We start from the raw sequence: 20,579 nt of genomic DNA, 5'->3' as shown, positions 1-20,579 counted from the left end.
GCATATATTCTTGTCTGGGAACGACATTGTTTTAGAACTGACATAAGTTTTTGTGCTCGGTATGAAGGTTAGTGAAGCATAGTACACGTCAGGACGCAACAATGATCTGATAATTGATTGAGAAATATTATTTCACGATTATTGGGAGTTGTCTTTTAAGGATCGAAAGCCAAAATCCAGTTTCCAGCATACATGAAGGCTCTGCTCAAACACCAGTTTCGTCATATTTATTAATTGTCTCTATGGTGGCTTTTGCTAGCTGTAGGTCAGATAGTAGCGAATAAGGAATACAAATAAATATAGAAGTAACTATATTCTTTTACACGAGGGTAAAGGCTTCGCCAACCATGCAAGCAATCTGAAAATACTTTGCGCTTATTGCCTACTGAAGCTTTGTGCCAATGTATGAATTGTAAGATTGTAAGAAAACTATAACAGGTGTGTATTCTGAATTTCGTATTCTGAGACAAATAAAAATACGTTGAACATTTAGCGGCTTACTTATATTCTAATCCACCTTCTACTATTCTGGGCCTTCCTTTTCAAAACTCTTACGTTCTCGAACTGCCGTTACGCGCTATAATTTAATCGAATTCATCGGCTTCTACAATAACGTAAAACCAGCAACCTCGTAATTATGCAGCAGTGGGCAAAAAGCTCATATATATAAAGAACAGATATAATTGGAAAAAAATTATGTAATTTTTCCCCTAGATAGACCTGAAGAAGATGACCAGCTGGGTGCGATTGTAGCGAGGATGCGATTCTGATGGCAACTGCGAGAAATGCAGCATTTCAAACGCAGAGCGGATGCAGAACACGACCCGCGTTCGGGTGTGCGAGTATAAAAGTGCTACTCGTAATACTTTGCCGATCTTTGATCAACAGCGTATACAGGATTATATATAAATATACACTAATAAAACAACAAGAAAATATTTCTAATAGACAATATTAAGTTGTTTATTTAGAAAAATTGCTTTTTGTTCCATACAGCGAAAAAAATATATATCATTTGTGTATGTCTGTTTGTGTGTAAGTATTTTTATTCAGATTCAATGAGCTGCTTTGATTTTGCTTATTAGCTTGCTCTGATTTAAAGCAGCAGCTTCTATCTAAATAGCTGAAATAGTGAACTGCCTCCCGGCTCGAGTAAATACGAAGGTGCGTCGAAAGTTGATTAAATGTCCTCGGGAGCGCCCACTTTGGTAACACCTAAATTTCCTGAAATAGATACATTTAAGGTGGACATTAACGATTCGTTATACACCGCTAGCTATCAGTGATCTTGTCTATCTAATCATCTGAATAGCTGCCATTCGTTAGAACTAACTGAACAAAGCTCATTAACAATGCGATATATATAGTGTGTATGTATATTCAAGTCAGCGTACGTTAACTCTATAATGCATCATGACTAAACTTGCAGAAGAAGAAGGGAAAGCTCATGTCTTGGCTGGTCGTTGCGTTCCGTCTCTGTAAAGCGCATCTGGCCTGAGTAGTCTCTAATGCGGTCTACTTCCGTCCGCCTTCTTGACCTGATTTCACGATCGAATAACAATTTCATGTTTGAGTGAAGAAACATCTGCTCCGCTACATTTGACTAGACCATTCCAGGCCATTTGTATTCTGACGGCTATAGCAGATACAGCTAAATGATAGAGACATTACGGTTAACGACGCATGGATGACCTGCGGCTGATACTCCAACTCACGAACACAAGCAAGTAAAGTGAACCCCGTTGTTTATTTTGACGTATATGGCCGATTTCAGTTGGTTTTCGTATTGCTTCCTCATCGCTGCCGTTGTTGTGTTGGATTATAGATTGTTAAAAAAAGACAACAATAACATTGGGAAAGCAACAATTACTCGATCTGGCCGTGTATCCATCTGGCCGCTAGTGATTCGTTGGTGCGCTCCTTGCACTGTACACCCTCCCTTCATTACGATGCACAGACTAAAAACTCTGTCGTCACTGCTGATGAAGTAAGTCCGACTTGTGCTGCCCGCTGATTTCCTTTAGCCGGTTGTTGCCCTGGAACCAAGGGCAGTTTTGTCGGTGCCTTGCCGACAGCTAACCAATCACGCACATGGCCCCATAGCGGCAATGCGAACAGTAACAACGGGCGTTCGCCAGAACGGCAAAAACTGATGAACAGGCAAACCGGCAGATCTCAGAACAGACTCGCGCTTTTTGGGGCCGCCACTATTGCTACGGACTTTGCGACGCAGTTTGCATGCGTCGAAACTACTATTTTTCCGCTGCTCACCGTTCATATATCTTCTAGCTTATACAGAACGTAAATGGCTACTCTCATACGACTGAAAAGTGGATCGAAACAATGCCTCCGCAGCGGTAGCGTCTCGCAAACAGATTAGCAAAAGACATTGAATGAGCTGCATGGTTTTGAGGCCACGAACAGTTACGGTTTACCGTCAAAGATTTTGCCTATTTTACTACTGGGCTATGTAATGATGGGGTGAGATTTTTTGTCGTATATAAACACATGAAATGCGAAATTAACAGTGAATAAAATTGACAAAGGGTCGGATAAAAAATGGCCGGAATAAATATAATGCAATTAACAAGGAAGGATAATCAACAGTATTTAGAGAGAAAAAAAAAGAAAGGGATACGTGGCAATAAATATCAAGCTACATTAAGTTCTAAATTAATGATGCCTGCCGCTAATAACGATCAGTTTATCAGATTGGCAATAGTTGATCTAAATGAAACAGAGTAAACAATACTTGCCAGCGAAGTCCTCAATTTCTTTATATGAAGAAAAGTACCGAAAGTTTTCGCCAAGAGCGGCAGAGACCGCTTTGCTTACAGACGAATTTAGGGCAGTGAATGCCAGAGCAGTACCGTCCTTCGCAAGCTCGTCTTTCAAAGATCGTAGTGCCTACGGTATAAATAGGACAAAATATACTGGATTGTATTAAATGGAAGGTAGATGATAACTATAGTAATGTATTATTCAATTTATGCAGCGGTAAAATATTACATACCTTGCATAACGCTGCATAAATTTAAATAGATTTGTATTAAGTATTACGAATCATATGTTGTTGAATTAGAGTACTTCATTGACGTATGATTTAGTGAATCCATTATGTTGCTATAGTACGATAATAACACAGTAAGTCACAATCGGCATTTTTGGAAATAAAATTAATTTTCGTAACTGTTTAAATTACTCTCATCAAAATCAAATATTTGTAACGGTTTCAAGAACGCATCTATGGTCGCGTAAGGGTGTTTATTTATTAATTAGTAGCATTATATCAACAATAAATTAACTATTGGCTATATTGTGAGTGTTTCTTCTATTTAGCAATATAACTTTCAAACACAAACAAAACAAACTTTTCCAACGATATGATTAAACAGCAATAATGAAACAGAACAGATTTGAGTAAGGTCAAGCAACAACAAGGGTCGTCTCTTCGAGAAGAACCGGTTATATAATACAACAGGCACAGCATGCTGATTTAACACCACGATAGGTCAATTTAGGCCGCCTTTCCATGACGCTATAGGCGTAACCTCGTCCATTTTAAGCTTTCGCCTTTACCAGTCTTGGAGAAAACAACAAAACTTGCTACTAGCATGGGACATTGTTTAGCATAATCTCATAGTTTTGCAAATTTGGAACGACTTCGCTATTTTCTTGCCTATAAAATATGTCGCTATAGTTAGCCGTCTATTTTATGTGCTGCATTCATTTTTCTGTTTCCCTCTTGCGCCCTTTATCGCTTTAACTATTCGTCTGTTCTCTAATTGCAACATAACGCCTATCTGCGTGTCAAGCTTTGATCAGCTAAGCATAAGATCGTAGAAATAGAAAACCTAAGTAGACATTACAGGAGGCGTACAAACACGGTAGGAGCCCTAATCACGATACGGATCACGGCAAACACAATTTGCGTCCATGCAAAACGATCGAAAGCAGCTGTACCAGTTATAAAAACAACGTAAAGTCACTTTCTGACAGAGCTAGCGTTTCACATCTTATTTCTACGTTCTATTTGTCCCTCATCGTGTGCGCAGCGGCGTCAATTGCGGTTAGTGATGACACAGCTAGCAGAATAGCAGTAGAACTTACCTAACTAACTGATTATAAAAGGTAACTTATATAAGAACCTACATATAGAAAAGAAATTACATATAACTTCTGCTGAACCGCTAAAATAAACAGCAATATGTGGAGAGCAGTACGAAGCGCTGTGGCGGAGAGCTAATGGTCACCTTCAGTCAGTGTCGGCTCTGTCGGACCTAATGGTAAAAAGTGTGACAGCGGGACTAAGGTAAATTCTATGAGGCTTTCTTGCTGGCGATCTTGGCATCGCTGAATTATTATCAAGGTATGATAGCATGCTGACCAGCATTGGGCACGAAGAATGCGTATGACGTGCTAATCACTGATATTCATCCGTTCCATATTGAAGCAATACTTTGCAATTAATAGCCAATCTTGTATTACCACTACGTGTGTGTATGTTTTTCCTTGTGGAGAGTTTATTGTTAGCCTCAATCGACCCCTAAACAATCCTAGAAGATTTAGCTTTACATTGTAAAATCTTTTAAATCCATAGAGTAGACACGTCAAGCTTGAGCAGCACATTTGTGGTCGTGGATTGGTGCAGAGCTGTCTTGACAGCTGTCGACCTCGGATATCTAGGTTTCAGAAAACGAAATTTAATCCAATAAGAAGGCTTTTAAAGGTGCAAACATCGATAAACTGATTCGTATATTAAGCGTAGAATGTTTATAGTTCGTCGTGAAAGGGAAACTTGCGGATCTATCCATTTTAACAAATATAGAAAATACTTTGCTTGTTTTAATAGGACGCCGCACAAGGTTGAGTCTGAATACTGAACTGTTGTTGTGCGCAGTACTAGCAATCAGAGATGAGTAAAATGTGCAAGTCTCGACAGAGACTTGGCTTCCAGTTAGCTCCCTGCTGAGAGTATTACACAGGGCCACGGTAGTAACTATTAACATACCCTGCACTGTGACCTTCTAAGTCGACGCAGATAGCAATATCGTTTCAACCAACAATGATATCACACCCTAAGCGCCTGCGATTTGGACTAAATAAACAGCGGCCTGGCAAATGACGTAGTTTTTCATAATCTTAATACAACGAACACGGAACACGCGTACTAATCAATATGACTTCTTTGACAATATACAAAACGCTGGCTATAAAGTTATTTGGAGAAGCATGCACAAAAGCTGTACTCGAAAATTCAAAATACGTTAATTTGCGTCAATAGTAAAGATAGTAGTAAAAATAGGTAATAGTTAGTGCTGTCAAACAACTCTTCTCGCGCTGATGTTCCAAAGCGCGCTGGGTTTCTCGAAATAACATCTCAATAAAAAAATTCGTTGAGTTTTAGGTTCAACATTGCCTTAAGCATGAAACAAAGCTCGTATAGGTTGGGCTTCGAACCTAGATCACCTTGCATGCCCCTAGATTTAGCCGGCAAAGACAGTACTACTTCCTTACCGTGAGGACTGAATTGTCATCTGCAGCTCGTATTTCCAGGCCCAAACTAGAACGAATATGATAGAAAAGCAACGTTAAAGAATTCGTAAGAGAAACGCTTGACCGCATGGCTGTACACGTTCCAGCAGGCCTAAAAGGGCGATTTTGTTTGAGTCGTAGGAACGGGGGTGCGTATTTTGATGTCAAATAGATTTTCGTGTGAAAAGTTCACTTTGGTCTGAGTGAGTGCCTTCTATAACGGCTGTACTTGGAGGTCGAGGTCGTTTGCATTCGTCTAGAGAAAATACTTGGATTCCAATACAAATCGGAATAATAGCTGCGTGACGATAAACACGCTGTCCTAAAAAACTTGTGATTGTTTCGAGCAAGTTGTGTAAGTTCTGAAATGTTGATATCTACATACCTTCCCAAATGCCTACGCTGTACCGGCCTATTCTTAAGAATGAAAACTGCGCCTCTTATGAGCTAATTAAGTAATATGCCAAACCAGAGAGAGACAGACGGCGATGCAACTGTTGTTGCAGCTTTATCGATCCCAACAATAAAACATTAAAATTGCATTAGGCAAATGAAAGATTCTAATCTCCACCCCTAAGCCAGGTAGAACGCGACAAATTATATAATTCATTTTAATCGTAGGACAGAAAGTTCGTAAGAACTTTTTACACGCTAATGAATTTCTTAATCTTAAAGTGGGAACAGATTTTGGTCATCTTGTACTTTCAATCGATATCTACTCTTGTTAAGCTTAAATTTCGTTGTCTAGCTAATGTATTCCATGCTATTAGTCACAATTCAGTCGCGTAGTACAAGTGAATAGCGCATGTGCCAGCCACTTTAGAACAACCAGCCCACCGTTCACTGCCAAACAAAAAACAGTCGACCAAACATCCTTTTTGCACCAACATATTTTTATACCAATCGGATACAGTCAGAGGGCTAGTGTTACTGGTCATCCCCCCATTGTTAGCCAGTGCAGGCAGCATTTGTTGCTTGGGCTATCAGCATTCAACTATATTCTATAGTTAGTTCAATGGACGCTTAAAGATGGTCGACGGTCTGTCTGTTCGCCTCTCACAGTCAATTTGGCCACCCTAAGCATTTGTAGCTATAAGTAGACTCTATTCGTAGCACGCCAGGCACCCTCGAGTAGCATCGTCACGCGAGGACATCTGCAAGCCAACGACCTTTCTTATTTTGTTGGACATTCGTCTACCGATTCAACTCTCTCTATGAAGACATGCTTAGATTTATATTTTGATAATAGATAATATTTTTGTCGTTTCGTGTTTTTTTCGGTTCTAGAGACCGGCTGTATCTTATTCGTTACATGAATTACATGTTTCTGGTATGGTCGCGCTTAAAAGCAAATGTGGAAAGCGTGACATGGTTACAAATCATACGCATGCGCTTGATTAAGGCACAGATGCGAAGCGATATAGGCCGTGTACACTGTATGCACGATGTACTTCTACGGAGATTATTATTATAGACTAGATGATATATGTTGGATCAACGGAGTTATTAATTGGCCTGTTCGTTATTATTATTATTATTACTAGTCCTGCATATAGAAATCGTTGCCGATGCACGGCGTCCTTTTGAGGATAGCAAACGTCTCTCAAGCATATTTCATTGGCGGAATAAAGTTAGGGAAAGAATCTAGTCAATCATAGAACAAAAATATTATTCTACCAACCTTATTTTTCCACCCACTCTAAGATCATGTTCGATGGATGCCTTTTGATTGTACATGTAGGGATGGCGAAACGCATAAATACAAAACTGTGTGGCAACCTCAGTTTATCTACTAGGAATCGCTTCACGCCATGTCACATCTAGGTGAACTGTAACCGATAAATGGTATCGTCCTTGACACCGAAACTGCTGTTCAACCATTTAAGTCTTACGCTGATCGAGTTGGGTTGTAAAACGTGGGGCTTAGTACGACAACATATGGCGACAGATGTTTAGTCATGACTGTAAAGCGGCATTTCTATTCGAACAAAAAATTCAACGACACCAAAAGATCAAAAGCTCACTGTGTGTAGAGCAACAGATTCTCTGGACAGTAGAACGCTATGGAATATCAAGATTTTCACATATTGCACGCGCGCCAGCGTGGGATGTACTTAGATGTAAACAGGATATATTTAAGAGGTATTTACGCGTATATCATTGGTCTCTAGTCTCAATTTCGATATGGCAAACGTTCTAGATAGAGGTAGAATATTATTGTATTTCTCACCTAGTACAATTGTGACAGCCTCATTAACAAAAATAGATAAAAATTTTGCTAATGAAGTTAAGCCTAAGCCGATTCCTCATGAAGACCTAGCAGCCGTTAGAGCAGTGCTCTTAGAGAATCGGTTTGCCGCTAACAAAATTCAAGAGAAATTCTCGAATGATCCAGAATTTGCGCCTTAACGAATCTCATTTGTGGGAGAAGTTAGGGTGAAAATCATGCTTCGTAGGCTTCCTAATCTAGATGGACGCGGTGCCTTGCCTATTAATTACTTATTAGCCTAACAAACCGAGCACGTTTTGTTGACTCTGCCAATACAGCAAACAATATATGTGTATATATGTATATGTACGTTCCTAATCGAGCGTATCGAGAGGGCGGTTCTCCTATAGCTGGCAAGGTAACTGCACCGCCCGACCCATTTACGGGTCGAATGTGTCTGTAGGGGTCCTGGCTCTCCAACACCATCTAGCAACCACCAACGTTAGAAGCCTGCGAATCAAAGGCTCATATAATAATATTCGCATTCCTTGGTAGCTAGCCAAAAAAAAAGTTCATATATAAATAACTTTAGCTGTCGGCACAGTTTGTCCGGTAAAAAGAATATAAGTAAATTATTAAGGCAATAGATAAGCAGATACATGCGTTTAAATGCATGAACATTTTAACAAGGAACGTTATTCTTTCTAAAATAGGAAAATGGAAACAATTAAGGTGCTACGAATTGCATGTTTTCGTTTTGTCAGGTTTGTAGGTAGGGTTTCTATGTGGATTGGAATGCATCATGAGGCAGGTTCGAGTTACGGTTTGGGGTTTGCACTCGAACGAAGAGAACGAGCGTTTAAGTGTTTGTGTTACGGGGTTTTAAATCGAAGCGACAGAGCACCAAGTAAGACGCCTCTGAAGTTTCTCTCCGGGGATCAGTCGGAATCGAGTCGTTCGCCTTGGCGATTCTCACAGCATAAATATTAATCGATAAATGATAAATTAATAAATACTGCTCACTTGTATAAAGGCAGCTAGAGGTACAAGGATGCACAAATGTTCATAGTTGGGCGCGATGCAACAATTCCGATCAGTAAATAGAACATAGCATCAATAAAAAGGATACGGAAAAGCACTAGCGAAAAGACTTTAGAGAGAAGTTAAGATAATCCTCAAATCAATACAAAAAGGAACGAAACGAGTTTTACGCGGTTCTAAGCTACCATACTGAGCTGTTTTATGTAACTAAAATTGATAGTAATGTCATGTTCGTCTACGGCACTAAAGTTAAGGACTGCCCTTAGTTTGAAACTTTGAGGAACGAGGGGTTAAACCCTGTGCGAGAAAAGGAGAGGTTGAAAACACATGCACACCCATACAACAAACGGAAACAATACATTAGTCTGCCGATTCCAAGTTTTTAAATTCGATCTTCCCCATGAATATTGTCGTCTCAGATCCACATATAAGTAACATGTCGTTAAACAATAATTAGCAGAACAAAAGGCACGGACCGTACCGTTATTTACAGTTATTAATGATAAGAAGTCGGTTTTTGAAGGTCAAGTCTCATCGACCTAACCTACTTTAACAGGTCAATAGCAATTCATTCGAGCCATGTTCTAGATGCTTATCAGCTACAAAGGAGTTCACACCGCCATTTTGTTCACCGTTGCACATCACCGACCGTCGCCCTTTTTACTTTATTTTTGTCAGGAGCATTCACTCTATTTTTACCATTAAACACGAATCATTATTCCATTTGTCGCTCAATTATCAATGGAACACTTTTTTTTTTTTTTTTTTAGCTGTTGTGAGCATCGCTTTTAAATGATTTTTTTAATAGAGCCACTTAGCACATAATCATTGACGCGTCCATAAAATAAAGCTTTTCCACGCCTCTGGCCCCACACTGTTGCTTACGTATTCACTCAGCACTTCCATCATAGGCTTCACATCATTACCGTATATCGAGGTGCACATATGTTCGCAGCTCGCGCAATTTGTTTACTCGGATCGTCAACTTCCATATCTAATAAAATACGCGATCCAGACTAAGTTGAAATTATTACTAAGCTATTGATTCGCAGTGCTTTCGAATTTTGCCGTTCGGTTTAGCTGTAAGCACGCCGCCAAGTTCAAGCATGGCGTAACTTTCGTCATCACCTTGCTAAACAACTTAGAAAATGAGCTGTTATTCAATCAATAGATTTCCCATTGTAAATGTCGTTTTTTCCAGCAAGTGCAATACTTTGAAATTAATTGAACGCAATTGAATTCTTCAAATCAGTTAGTTAGAGGCATATCTTTGAAGACTGTTTAGTTTGGTGTGTCTACAATATATATAGGACACATACGGCTTGCTGACGCAGCGGGATTTCCATGTTCAGCGGAATCAGCAGCACATATCATATTATACAATAGGTATCTTGTTAACAATATCGCCCCGGTTAGCAACCACGTTAAGAGCCTTGAAGTCTTTTGTGTATTTTTGTGAGCAACACTAGTCGTACTGTGTCTTTATCATGTCTTCCCTCATCGACTCGTCCAACGAACGAATGAAGTATCGTAATTTATCTACCTCTGTGTGGCCCAAAAGCCCTGCCACCCCCAATGTCTTTTCTGTTACAGGTTTCGACATCGTTCAAATGTTTGGCCCGCTAGCGTGTTTTTGCGACTCGAATTAACGACACCCCCTATTGGTGTTTTTTTTTCATGTTCCTGCTATAGAGCTACATCAATATTTTGTTTAAAATTACCGTAAGACGCTTGACATCGTCGTCCTATGATACCTACATGATGATGGTGACAATTGTCTTTACGTGACTTGGCTTGTCAAAATTTTCGTCATCAAAGGACGACATAAGACGAACACCCTTGAGATGACAATTCACGTGCGAATATATCATAGACTTTAGCGGTGCCTGGCCTTCCGTAGATGACTGTTAATTTGTTAGCTCGCAGGCAAAGTAGTACCTCATTTACACAGTGCTTGTCGTAGGGATGTGATAGCTGACAGCATTCGACGCTTTGTATGAGGAACCTACACTCACTCATACACACACAAAATATATAGATCCTAGCTAGCTAAGTAGGTGAGTTATAATCGTACAGTATGATAACAATAGCTTATATGGAGCATTGTCCACACACGATTATGTGTATATCTATATACAAGGTGGCGCGTTCAAATTAGGGTAAGCTTTGGCAGGCTATTCGTCGAAAGGAAATGCGCCACTCCGAAGTTACAAACTCGCTATGGTGAATAATAGTGAGTCGTTTTCGGAATTTCGGACGGGCTCGTATAGTACGCAAGTTACGTAGCCAATCTTTCTGTGCTAAATTAACTCCGCCATTATTAAAAATTTATTTTTTACCCGAAACCGATGGTCTGCGCTCGTGCCAATTTACGTGCGACTCCTAAACAAAGTCCAGGAAGACATTCATGATTAGATTCTGAATGAGGTTTAGATCTGAAGAAAATTAACGGTTCCTTCAAAGAGAAGAATATCTAATTGTCAGTTGTATCGTCGAGTCAAGCTCCAACGGCTATTCGCTCTGGAACCTCTTGCCTTATTTTCCAATTTAACTTTCTCTAGAAGGTTTTGCATTTTCGAGGCAGTTGATCCAAAGTATGATTCCATTGGAGCCTTTTCCGCATAACCTTTATACTACTAATATCGTTTAACATGCAGTTGCTATCAAGTTACTTGCTGATTGAGGAAATTAATTAATTAATTAATTCGTAATTTAAGTCCCAAATCGAAACTGTATTCACAGTGTACGGTGGTTATATTAAACAAGCATAACCGTAGGAACGACGCTTCTACCACAAGCACAAAATTTCGTTGAAACATCTTCTTTAAAATAGAACAACTTCAATTGAAGTTGTTTTTTTTTCACATTTCTAGAAATATGACATAAAGAACTCAATTTAGACGCATCACCCTGTATACCATTATAGAAAAGTTCTCCTTTATATTATAATGGTGCGCTTTATCAACCGTTATTTCGTCTCTCCTTGTTGTTGTTTTTTTACCACGGTTACGTCTTGTTTTGTCATTATTTGCTACCACTAACTCGACTACCATTACTAATTAATTAATGATATAAAAAACTAAATCTTAAATTAAAATAGCAGCTTGACGCTTTGAGCAGCAACATCTGAAAACGAGATGCGCCTAGACATACAGACACCGTATATTCACTATGACTTTATCTCCCTCTTCTTCTGTGATTTTCACTCCTCTTCACCTGAATGAAAGTTCGTTTTTATCATTTGTTGTACTGCTTTTTCGAGCAATTATTTCCTGTTCTCATTCGTAAAGCCGCCCCAAACGGACGGGCTCGTATAGTACGCAAGTTACGTAGCCAACTAGCGTCCATCTGTTAATCTACTGTCTAAGGTGAGTCCACGATGAACTGAGTGTGGCACATATCAATTTAGTGGGCCATTCCGAAGTTATTTATTTCGAAACTTTTTTACTACGTGTTGGGCAATATGTGGCAACACCTGAGAGTCCATTAGCTGACCTATGTCTTCCACGCAGAGGGCAACACCAGGCAGACGAGTGGCCAACTTAGACGCCGAGTACTCGCCAGCCATGGGTGAATCCACCATAGCTGACCTGAGCGTTCGTTAGCTTATCGACATATATTCATCTGTCTCTCCAGTGTGGTTCTATTAGACTGTCAGCGAAAATCTGTTTTTAGATGACTATGGACGGGATGCGGATGAAACAGGCAGCTTGCAGGCCACAACAACAACGGCGATGGCCTTCGAAGATCATTGCCGTGGACGCCTCTGGCTGGTTGGCTGTAGTCAGTGATGATAGTTCTGGCCTGGTGTTTTCTGTCTCAAGGTAGTAGACGGCTTCATATTCTGGCGATCCATTTCCACTTACGAATAGCCGAAGCCGACGAAGACGCTGTTGGTTGCAAGGCGAGCAGGATCTTTCAGATGACCAATGACATTCTATCATCATCAGATGCTGATCGGTCGGCTGATCGCATAACCTCCCCTTTCCTCGCAGCGACAGATCTGATGCAGCTTACAGCAGCGGTCACCAGTCATTGTTGTGGGTGCTTGGTGGGTTTTCCTGTTTATCAGCATCATTCATTCATACGTAGCTGGCGTCGTGGACAAGTGTTTTTTTTCAGCACGTTTGTTGGCAGCTGCTTCGGTCATTGGGGGCGTTACGCCAAAGTAAATACATCGTAGACTGCGTACAGATGTCAAAGTCGGTCTATTTTCTGGTCGTCCACTCTCGCTTGTTGTATTTGTTTCGCCAGTTGGTTCGCATTTTAACCACTATTAAATACCGAAGGACTCGATGTCTTCAGAGTGGCTGAACAAAGATAACTGTTTGGATATTTTTGGCTGGCTCGGAACCCTTTCTTATATCGGCTATTTTCGGATTTCTGATGAAATTGTTCGGTCGGTTGGGGAACAGTTAGATCAGGAGGAGCAGAAGAAGCAATAAGAACATTGCAGTTGGGATATCTTGTTATAGGCAGGTTGTCTCACAAGGAGCTAGATGATCTTTGTCGATCGATGGCAATGGCTACTATATCGATATAACAGTCAAAATTATATGATTATATGAGCGCATTTACATTGCACGCTGCAGGCATTCGTTCATTGGTGGACACGTCATCAGAGATTTCATTATTATTATTATTATTATGTATCTTAATCGCCTAGCTCACTGGTAGCAAAACAAGCCGCAGTGAAACCATGCGTATTCCGACGTTGTTTACGGCACAGATCCTCATAAGTTCTATTCAGCCACAGAAAAATTTTTACGGAAACGTTCTTCGTAATCAAATAAGCCTAACCGATCAATCACTCATGGTGACGGACGCAACAACCGAATAATGAACAGACAAACCTGATCTATTTCGACATTACGACACTCGTTGCTTCGTTAGCTACAGCCATAATACAGTGGCTGGCATTAGTTTATAGCCCTCTTCGGCCGAGACTATTGCGGTTAGAATGATGCACATTTTACAGAACCAAGACGCCCTTCGCTGTTTAATAGTAGAAACTAAATAATAACAGAGGGGTCCGCCAAACTGCGATGCAACGACTCCCGCTCTCCCTGTTGCCATGTTACCAACGGCTGCTGTATGAATGTCTCTTTATACAAATTCATCGTTCATTGCGTTTCAAAGAGATACTACGTTTTTTTTATCGTCAAAGTGAACAATTCATTATTTGGCAGCAAAAGATACAGGAAAGATAGTTGAATAACCTTTATCATCATTATTGTGGTCATTATTACTACCACACGATATATATGTGTATGTATATGCTACCCTTGAGGTGGTGAGCAGGATGTAGCATCCCGCACCAATGGTGAGAAAACGACGGTACAAACTAATCAAGGTCTACCACGCAGCTGCCAATAGTCGCGGTAAAACAGAATACAGTCGTTTGCCTCCAGCCTCTCTGTCCATCCGTCTCTGGCTAGCCTTAGACACCGGCAGGCAACGTTCAACAATGCCGGCCCATGGGGTGACGACCTGAACCACTAATGCTACGCCGCAACCAAAAGGAGTCTATCAACCGGTTACGGCGCACCGAAGGCCGGGCAACGAGCGCGTCTAGTCCACTTATGGCGGCAAACAGTTTCACGCACTGCGCATCCATTTTGGTGATGATGATAGTGAAACTTTGCTGTATACATGTGTATACAAAATCTGTTTTTCTGTATGTGTGTGTGTGTTTGTTGACACGCCATTTCATCTAGTCGAAAGCGAATAAATTTGCCGGCGAACGGCAGTAGACACATTGGTTCGCTATGATTGTTCTCATCGACTAAACAAGAAAAAATCCGATCAATCGTTGTTGCTTCGGCCGCAACCATGTATGCGTCAACGTGGCAATATACTAAAGCTTCACATAGGCTATCGCCCGAAAAGGTCTGAAAAGGACAACGTTTTGAAAAAATTAAGTTCCAGTTAGCGAAGAAAAACAGCTCATTTTTCCATTGTGTTACGACCGTCTTTCATAACTTCGTGCCGCAGTGTTCTGCATGTTTTTATCTGTGTATATGGTTACGCGATTCTGTGTGTAGCACATTACTCATAGAGACAAGAATCACGCGTGTAAATATAACAGTTTACTAACTGAAATGCGTTTTCCTTAAAACCGAGATCCGAGATTTGTATATTCACATTGTGTACAGGTGAATTTGTCAGACGTCGATGTAATAAAACCAGCTCTGTCAGCTTAAGCAGACCCTCTCTGTTCACTATCAACAAAGCTAAAATATCGATGAAAATTAATAGCAGCAAAACTAATCGATATGTATGCACAAAAAGATTTCAAATATAGAAACCCAACGCAGGAATCTCGATTATGTGCCTCGTTTGTTTTTTCAAAGGCCTCTCTTTGCCGAGATAAAGCAATCGTTCTGCGATGAACACGTCGCCATAATGTTCAACACCATTGAATGCAAGAGCGGTAAACGATGCCTTTAAAGATGTACCAAGGAGATTCTGGCTGGCACTATCAAAAAAGATATCCCCCCAGACCTAGTTTACATATCTCGTCGATAAAGCCGAAAAAGCCACTCCTCCCGACCTGTTTTCTACACTTGCATGAATTGCTTGTTTGCCGATTGCCATTTGAACTACAACGCTATACAAAATATTTTGTCCGGGTCCGAGAGCCAGTTTACGCTGCGATTTTCGAGGAACGGTACATTGCTCAGCATATTCAAATCAGCCCGTAATGGTGTTTTTTCTTCTCGAAGATTCTTAAGGCATCGGTGGAAGTCTTTGAAGCTCTCCGGGAGTTCTCCATTCCGACGTAACGAATCGAGCGTTGTCAGGCTTTGTTGAAGATGCAGTACTCGTAGCTCTGTCGATACGATGGACCATCTCAGAATGACGAATAACTCGAATATATGTGTCAGACGCTCACGGTAGTTATGGAAGTTTTGCGGGGTGGTAGCCTGTAGTTGGATGCACAGAGACGCCGTAACCAGGCGCGAGTAAGGGCAGAGATCGATGACACGGCCGTCATAGTTTGAGATCTGAATTAATCGCTTTTTATTGGCCTTACAAAAGGTTTCTGAAATGAGATGAGCGCAGAGATCGAGGTCAAGGCTAGATTCCTTCACCTGAATAAATTCATCACTGCCGGCGGGTAGCTGCGGATGCAGGTAGAGAGCGCTATCTAGCCGATTGTTGTAGAGCGAGATGTTACCCTTCTCGCGCGATGGAATCCCCTCGACAAAGTAGACAATTGTCTGCTTCGATAGTTCAGGTGGGAACTTCCAATTGACAGCTTCCTGCATTGGTTGCGGTATGCAGAAGAGCTGGTTGTTCTGCTCGGTTTCTACCTCGTCATCGGACGTCGGGGTCCGCCAGCCTTCGCTCAAATTATCAACATCGTCGGCATCGTCGCCGTCCTTGTCATCGCTGCGCGATCCGGTAGCTGGCTGCGGGTCGCGAAGTCGAGTCAAATGCCACTGAAGTAATTTTTGCTCTTCGACAGGTTGACCCTCCTCATTGAGAGGACTCATTGGCGGTGAGATCACAGGCTGCTCGTTTGAACTGGTATCCTTCGTTTTCTCTTCGACGACCCGGTGCTGGTAGTGGTAACAGATAAGTGAGGAAGACGTGTTGACAAGAATGTGGTCCTTAACGCAACCCATTATTTTCGGGTTGGTTACGGCGTTGCCCCCGAGGCTACATACGCCATGCAGCAGAAAGCCGTGTGGCAGACAGCTAGAACCCTTCCGCTTCGAGCATTCGATGCACGCAGCCAATGGTGGTATAGCGGCCACCGTTAGTTGAACGACACTTTGATGATTTTCACCGTTAAACAGGTCGAGCGAGTACCCGACAACGAGCACTTTAGAATTGTCGTGGGGCCATTGAGACACGGTGATGAACATTGAGTCACATGTCGTTTCATCATCGAATAGTACAACTTCTCGAACAAGCTGCAGCTCCTGGCCCGGATAGAATAACCAGAACTGCAGTTGAAAACGGAACGACGGCATTAAAAAATTGTTGCTAATCTCTGTTCGTGTGTAAGACACGAGATAGTAGCCACCACGTAGAAAACCCAGAAAGACATGGCCTTTGGCAAACTCCGACTTCGGGATGATGTCCTTGAGGCGACAGACCAGACGTTTCGGTATTGTGTGGATTAACCGAGGCGGCCGTTCATGCTCCCTAACCGCTAACCGTCCAAACAGCTGACGGTTGGCTAGGTTCTGCACAATACTGATCTTTCGGCTGCGAACCTTGATCGGTCCCATAACGGTGTTGGTATGGACAAAGCTTTGTTGCGACGCGCTGACCACTCGTAGTCACTAACGACTCGTAACGAACTGGTCTGGTGACAGGACAACCAGTGGGCACCGTACAACAGTACGGCACTCAGCACACCACAGCACTCAGCACTGCTCACACACACATAAACAAGCTGTACGACCAGCACAATTGATCGCTACCGTGAGGAATAGACCAAACCGACGTCGTTTACTGGTGACAAAGACAGACAGCACTCGCTGTAGCCGCGGCCCGCCCGTCACAGCTTGCCCACTGCAAGGTCGGCCTCGCGACCGGGCACCATTCGAACTGTTGGGCTTGGCTTGCAGCGCTTCACGGCAACCAAACCACGACCAGTTTTGCTTCCGCTGCTTTTCCACCACCAGACCCAAGCAGCATGCAACAAAATACTGGAATGGTAGCACCGACCAAACAGCAACAGCAGCAGCAGCTTTCGGCTGCACCGAGATGCTTGAAGTAGCCCACAGGAGCAGTAGCAAAGCGTAAACACAGCACCGCACGCTCTCGCACTGGCTCACTAAGTACTCCTTTAAAGACCCACCGCTGCTTCGCAGGCCGACAGCCAATGGATCGATTGGTCGCAGTTTGGTCAGCGGCAAAGGCGGCGGCGGCAGCAGCAGCGGCTAGTTGTTATGGAGAGGGAATCGCGAGTGCGGTAACAGCAGTGGCGCGGGTGGGGAAGTGAACAGCGAATTTAAATGATTGCAGAGGCGCGAAACCAAGTGACGGCTGTAAGATTTGGCGGAAAAAATCCTGCTTGATAGGCGTGCGGGAGCCCGGTAAATTATAGAGGTGAACGGCTGTGCTGAGCTCGTGATAATAATAATAACAGAACGATGAAAATCTAGATTCAGCTACGCTGTTTGGCCTTCTGATAAAGAAGTAAGATATACTTTTTTTTTTTTTTTTTTTTATATTATATTTCTATTACCTACTTTATTTTTTATTATATTGCACAATACAGTCAGACTCTGACAGCCAGAGTAGGTAATATTATAGGTAAATTCACATATAACTACGTTTCTGTGTGCACATACGGTACGCTATTTGTAACTTGAAGTCATCTCTTTTTTTCGCAGTTTTGCCATAGGACGAATAATTAATAAATTGACCATTGACGCAGAAAATCACTTCATAAAATAGTAGAGGATTCGTAACGTGTGCGTGAAATAAAACATAGTCACCTATTCATACTTCTAAGGAAAGCTTCTTCAATCTACATCCGTTATTCTCCTCAAAAACACATGTTATTTAGCTGAAGAACTGTTGAAGTATTTCAACTTATATAATGTACCAATTTGAATCAAAGGATGCCGTGGAATTACAAAGAGATGAGCTTTTACTTAAAACGGAGAGACTGTGGAAGCATTTGTTTTATATCGTATGATTCCATATCTGATCTACGTAATCACGTCAATATAAACGTTCCAAAAAAAAGTAGACAGTTAGGTCCTAAATTAAAACCCGAATTGGTAAAATTAGTTTTCAGCAGTTGTCTATTGGAATCCTGCATGATCACTTGCGTCCTTGGTATAAGGGCTTAGTGAAGAATCTCATGTGCGCAATTAGCAATGCGGCGAGTGTTACTATTATTGATTAGAGATGTGAGAGCGTGTGTGTTTAGATAAATCATAAGAAACTCAATTTGAATATATCAAAAATAGCCTTTTAACTAAAAAAGTAAATAGTTCTTTATTCTCGTCTCTTTCTTACCTATATTTCCTGGCGTATTCTATTCAAAAAAAAAAAAACAAAATAACTGATGGTATTTAGTCAGCGTTAGCATATTGAAAAAATGTTTATATTTTTTAATCCGACTTCGCTTTGTCGACAGCTTAAGAGTGGTGGACTTACCAGAAGAAAAACAGAGTGTGAAGGATATCCTTGCTACAACTCTTGCTAGTTAGGATTGAGGCTATTGTCATGTTATTGTGCAGATACTAAATAGTATTTCAGCAAAAATTTCAGCAATTTTTTTTAGATAAACTGTTTCACAATAAACACGAATCGAAATTTTTAACGGTTGCTAAATACTAGAGCGCAACGTGCCAAATCGATAAAAGCTGTCATTTTTACGGAAGTTGGAATGAGCATGCTAGATTTTTTTTATTCAAACAGTCTGTACCCTGTGTTGGTAAATTGGCAAGAAGACAAGACAAAGAAACGCCTTGTTCTCGATGAAGATGACCCATGATTGTATATATTTATGTGGAACGGAATTGAGTTGCTCGTGAATGGACTACTTTTTTTTACCATGATGTTTCAAAATAAATAACAAGCATTGTAGCTGAGTTACAGTGCTACAGTGATTCAATACAAATCGAAGGAATATGCCGGTGTACGTTTAGTTCTGACTGTTATTTTACCCGATTGTCCCAAGAAAGCCCGATACCTGCTTTAAATACTAACGTAACTCGGTCACTTTTAATTAAAAGATGCATTCTCAATCGTTAGAATCCAGTCTTGATTCGACCCAGTCATAGTTCAAATCGAATGTTCTTACCTTTGTATGATGATCATTTTGTTTGTTTGGCCAAATGCACGGAATCTTTTCCAAAACGCAAACTTGCCGCTCATATCGAAAAGGTAAGGAAATGTTACCTAAAAGGCTTTAACGCTATGTACAAAACGACGAGTGTCAAAGAGTCATTACAATGTGGTAAACTCACATAAACTAAAGAAGCCCATTTGTCATGGCACCTCAATAATCACCCAGACTAATTAATAGCTATTTGGATGAAAAACAGTTTATGCGAAATGAAAAGGGCAACTATATATAGTTACACTATGATGCTATCATATTATTACGATATATTCTACCGCATCTATATAGTTATTCAATGTAAACTATCTGTGCAAGGAAGTGGTAGCGCTATAGCATCCAGACGCAAAAAGTCCGATCGGACCGGATGGACGACTCAGGCGATTACCGCATGTCTGTATAAGCGAACTTTACGTGTTAGCGTTTCACCGTACGGATGAATACCATACAAGGCTCAATGATCAGCTCGTATTATTTTTAACCTTTTTAAGATCTTGTTTTTTTTTATCTTTCTTGTTAACGGGTTAGTTTAATGGGAGCAGTTGCACAAAAATGTAGCGTTAATCTAGTATCCAGCGTATAACGACATCTCCTTAAACTCACTCCTTAGATAGTAAAAACTAGTTAAATAATTGGTAACACAGGTATATGTATATACTGACTGTGGATTATAGAAGCATTAAGACTAAGGTTAGCCAACCCGACGTTGTCTGACTGTTTTGAGCAAGGATTTTTTTAGTTTTCTGTAGAAATTTTGCCGTAATTCGAAAAATCATAAGCTAAAACAGCATAATTCTATTGTACTACGATTGGTTAACTTCCTATTAAAGCACATTTCTGTGGGATGTAAGCTTTGCAGTTTAAATTCCGTTGAAATACAAATAAGCCCACTGCGTTATAGAAGAAAATGTGGTTTCCGAACAACACTGTTCCAAAATAAGCGCAAATATGATGTGACAGTATCATAAAGACACG

The 20,579-nt window shown here is 41.0% G+C and overlaps 2 protein-coding genes and 1 long non-coding RNA gene across 3 annotated transcripts in view; all 3 read right to left on the bottom strand.

Moving 5' to 3' along the window:
• Window positions 1–936: 936 nt before the first annotated feature.
• LOC111243452 (sodium-independent sulfate anion transporter-like) overlaps window positions 937–20,579 on the bottom strand; it is a 52,289-nt gene continuing 32,646 nt past the window's right edge. Inside the window, exons 13-14 of the mRNA XM_022789043.2 lie at window positions 2,757–2,907; window positions 937–1,224 (exon numbers count right to left, since the gene is read on the bottom strand). Coding sequence (XP_022644778.2) covers window positions 1,181–1,224; window positions 2,757–2,907 — 195 coding nt within the window. The 3' untranslated portion in view covers window positions 937–1,180. The remainder of the gene's footprint in view (window positions 1,225–2,756; window positions 2,908–20,579) is intronic.
• LOC147758849 (uncharacterized) lies at window positions 3,067–9,260 on the bottom strand. The gene is made up of 3 exons (XR_015318940.1): window positions 7,217–9,260; window positions 5,518–5,563; window positions 3,067–4,682 (listed from the first exon to the last, which is right to left on the bottom strand). It is a non-coding gene; the product is annotated as an uncharacterized LOC147758849 (long non-coding RNA).
• LOC147758848 (uncharacterized) lies at window positions 11,497–20,576 on the bottom strand. The gene has a single exon (XM_086977176.1). It carries the CDS (start codon window positions 17,026–17,028, stop codon window positions 15,388–15,390), a length of 1,641 nt encoding a protein of 546 aa, XP_086833302.1. The 5' UTR covers window positions 17,029–20,576; the 3' UTR covers window positions 11,497–15,387.

Source organism: Varroa destructor, unplaced genomic scaffold (assembly GCF_002443255.2).
Source record: "Varroa destructor unplaced genomic scaffold, Vdes_3.0 BEIS01000001.1, whole genome shotgun sequence".
NCBI classification, from domain to species: Eukaryota; Metazoa; Arthropoda; class Arachnida; order Mesostigmata; family Varroidae; genus Varroa; species Varroa destructor.
The sequence above is the reverse complement of the archived record's forward strand: the minus strand, read 5'-3'. Positions and strand labels throughout refer to the sequence as shown.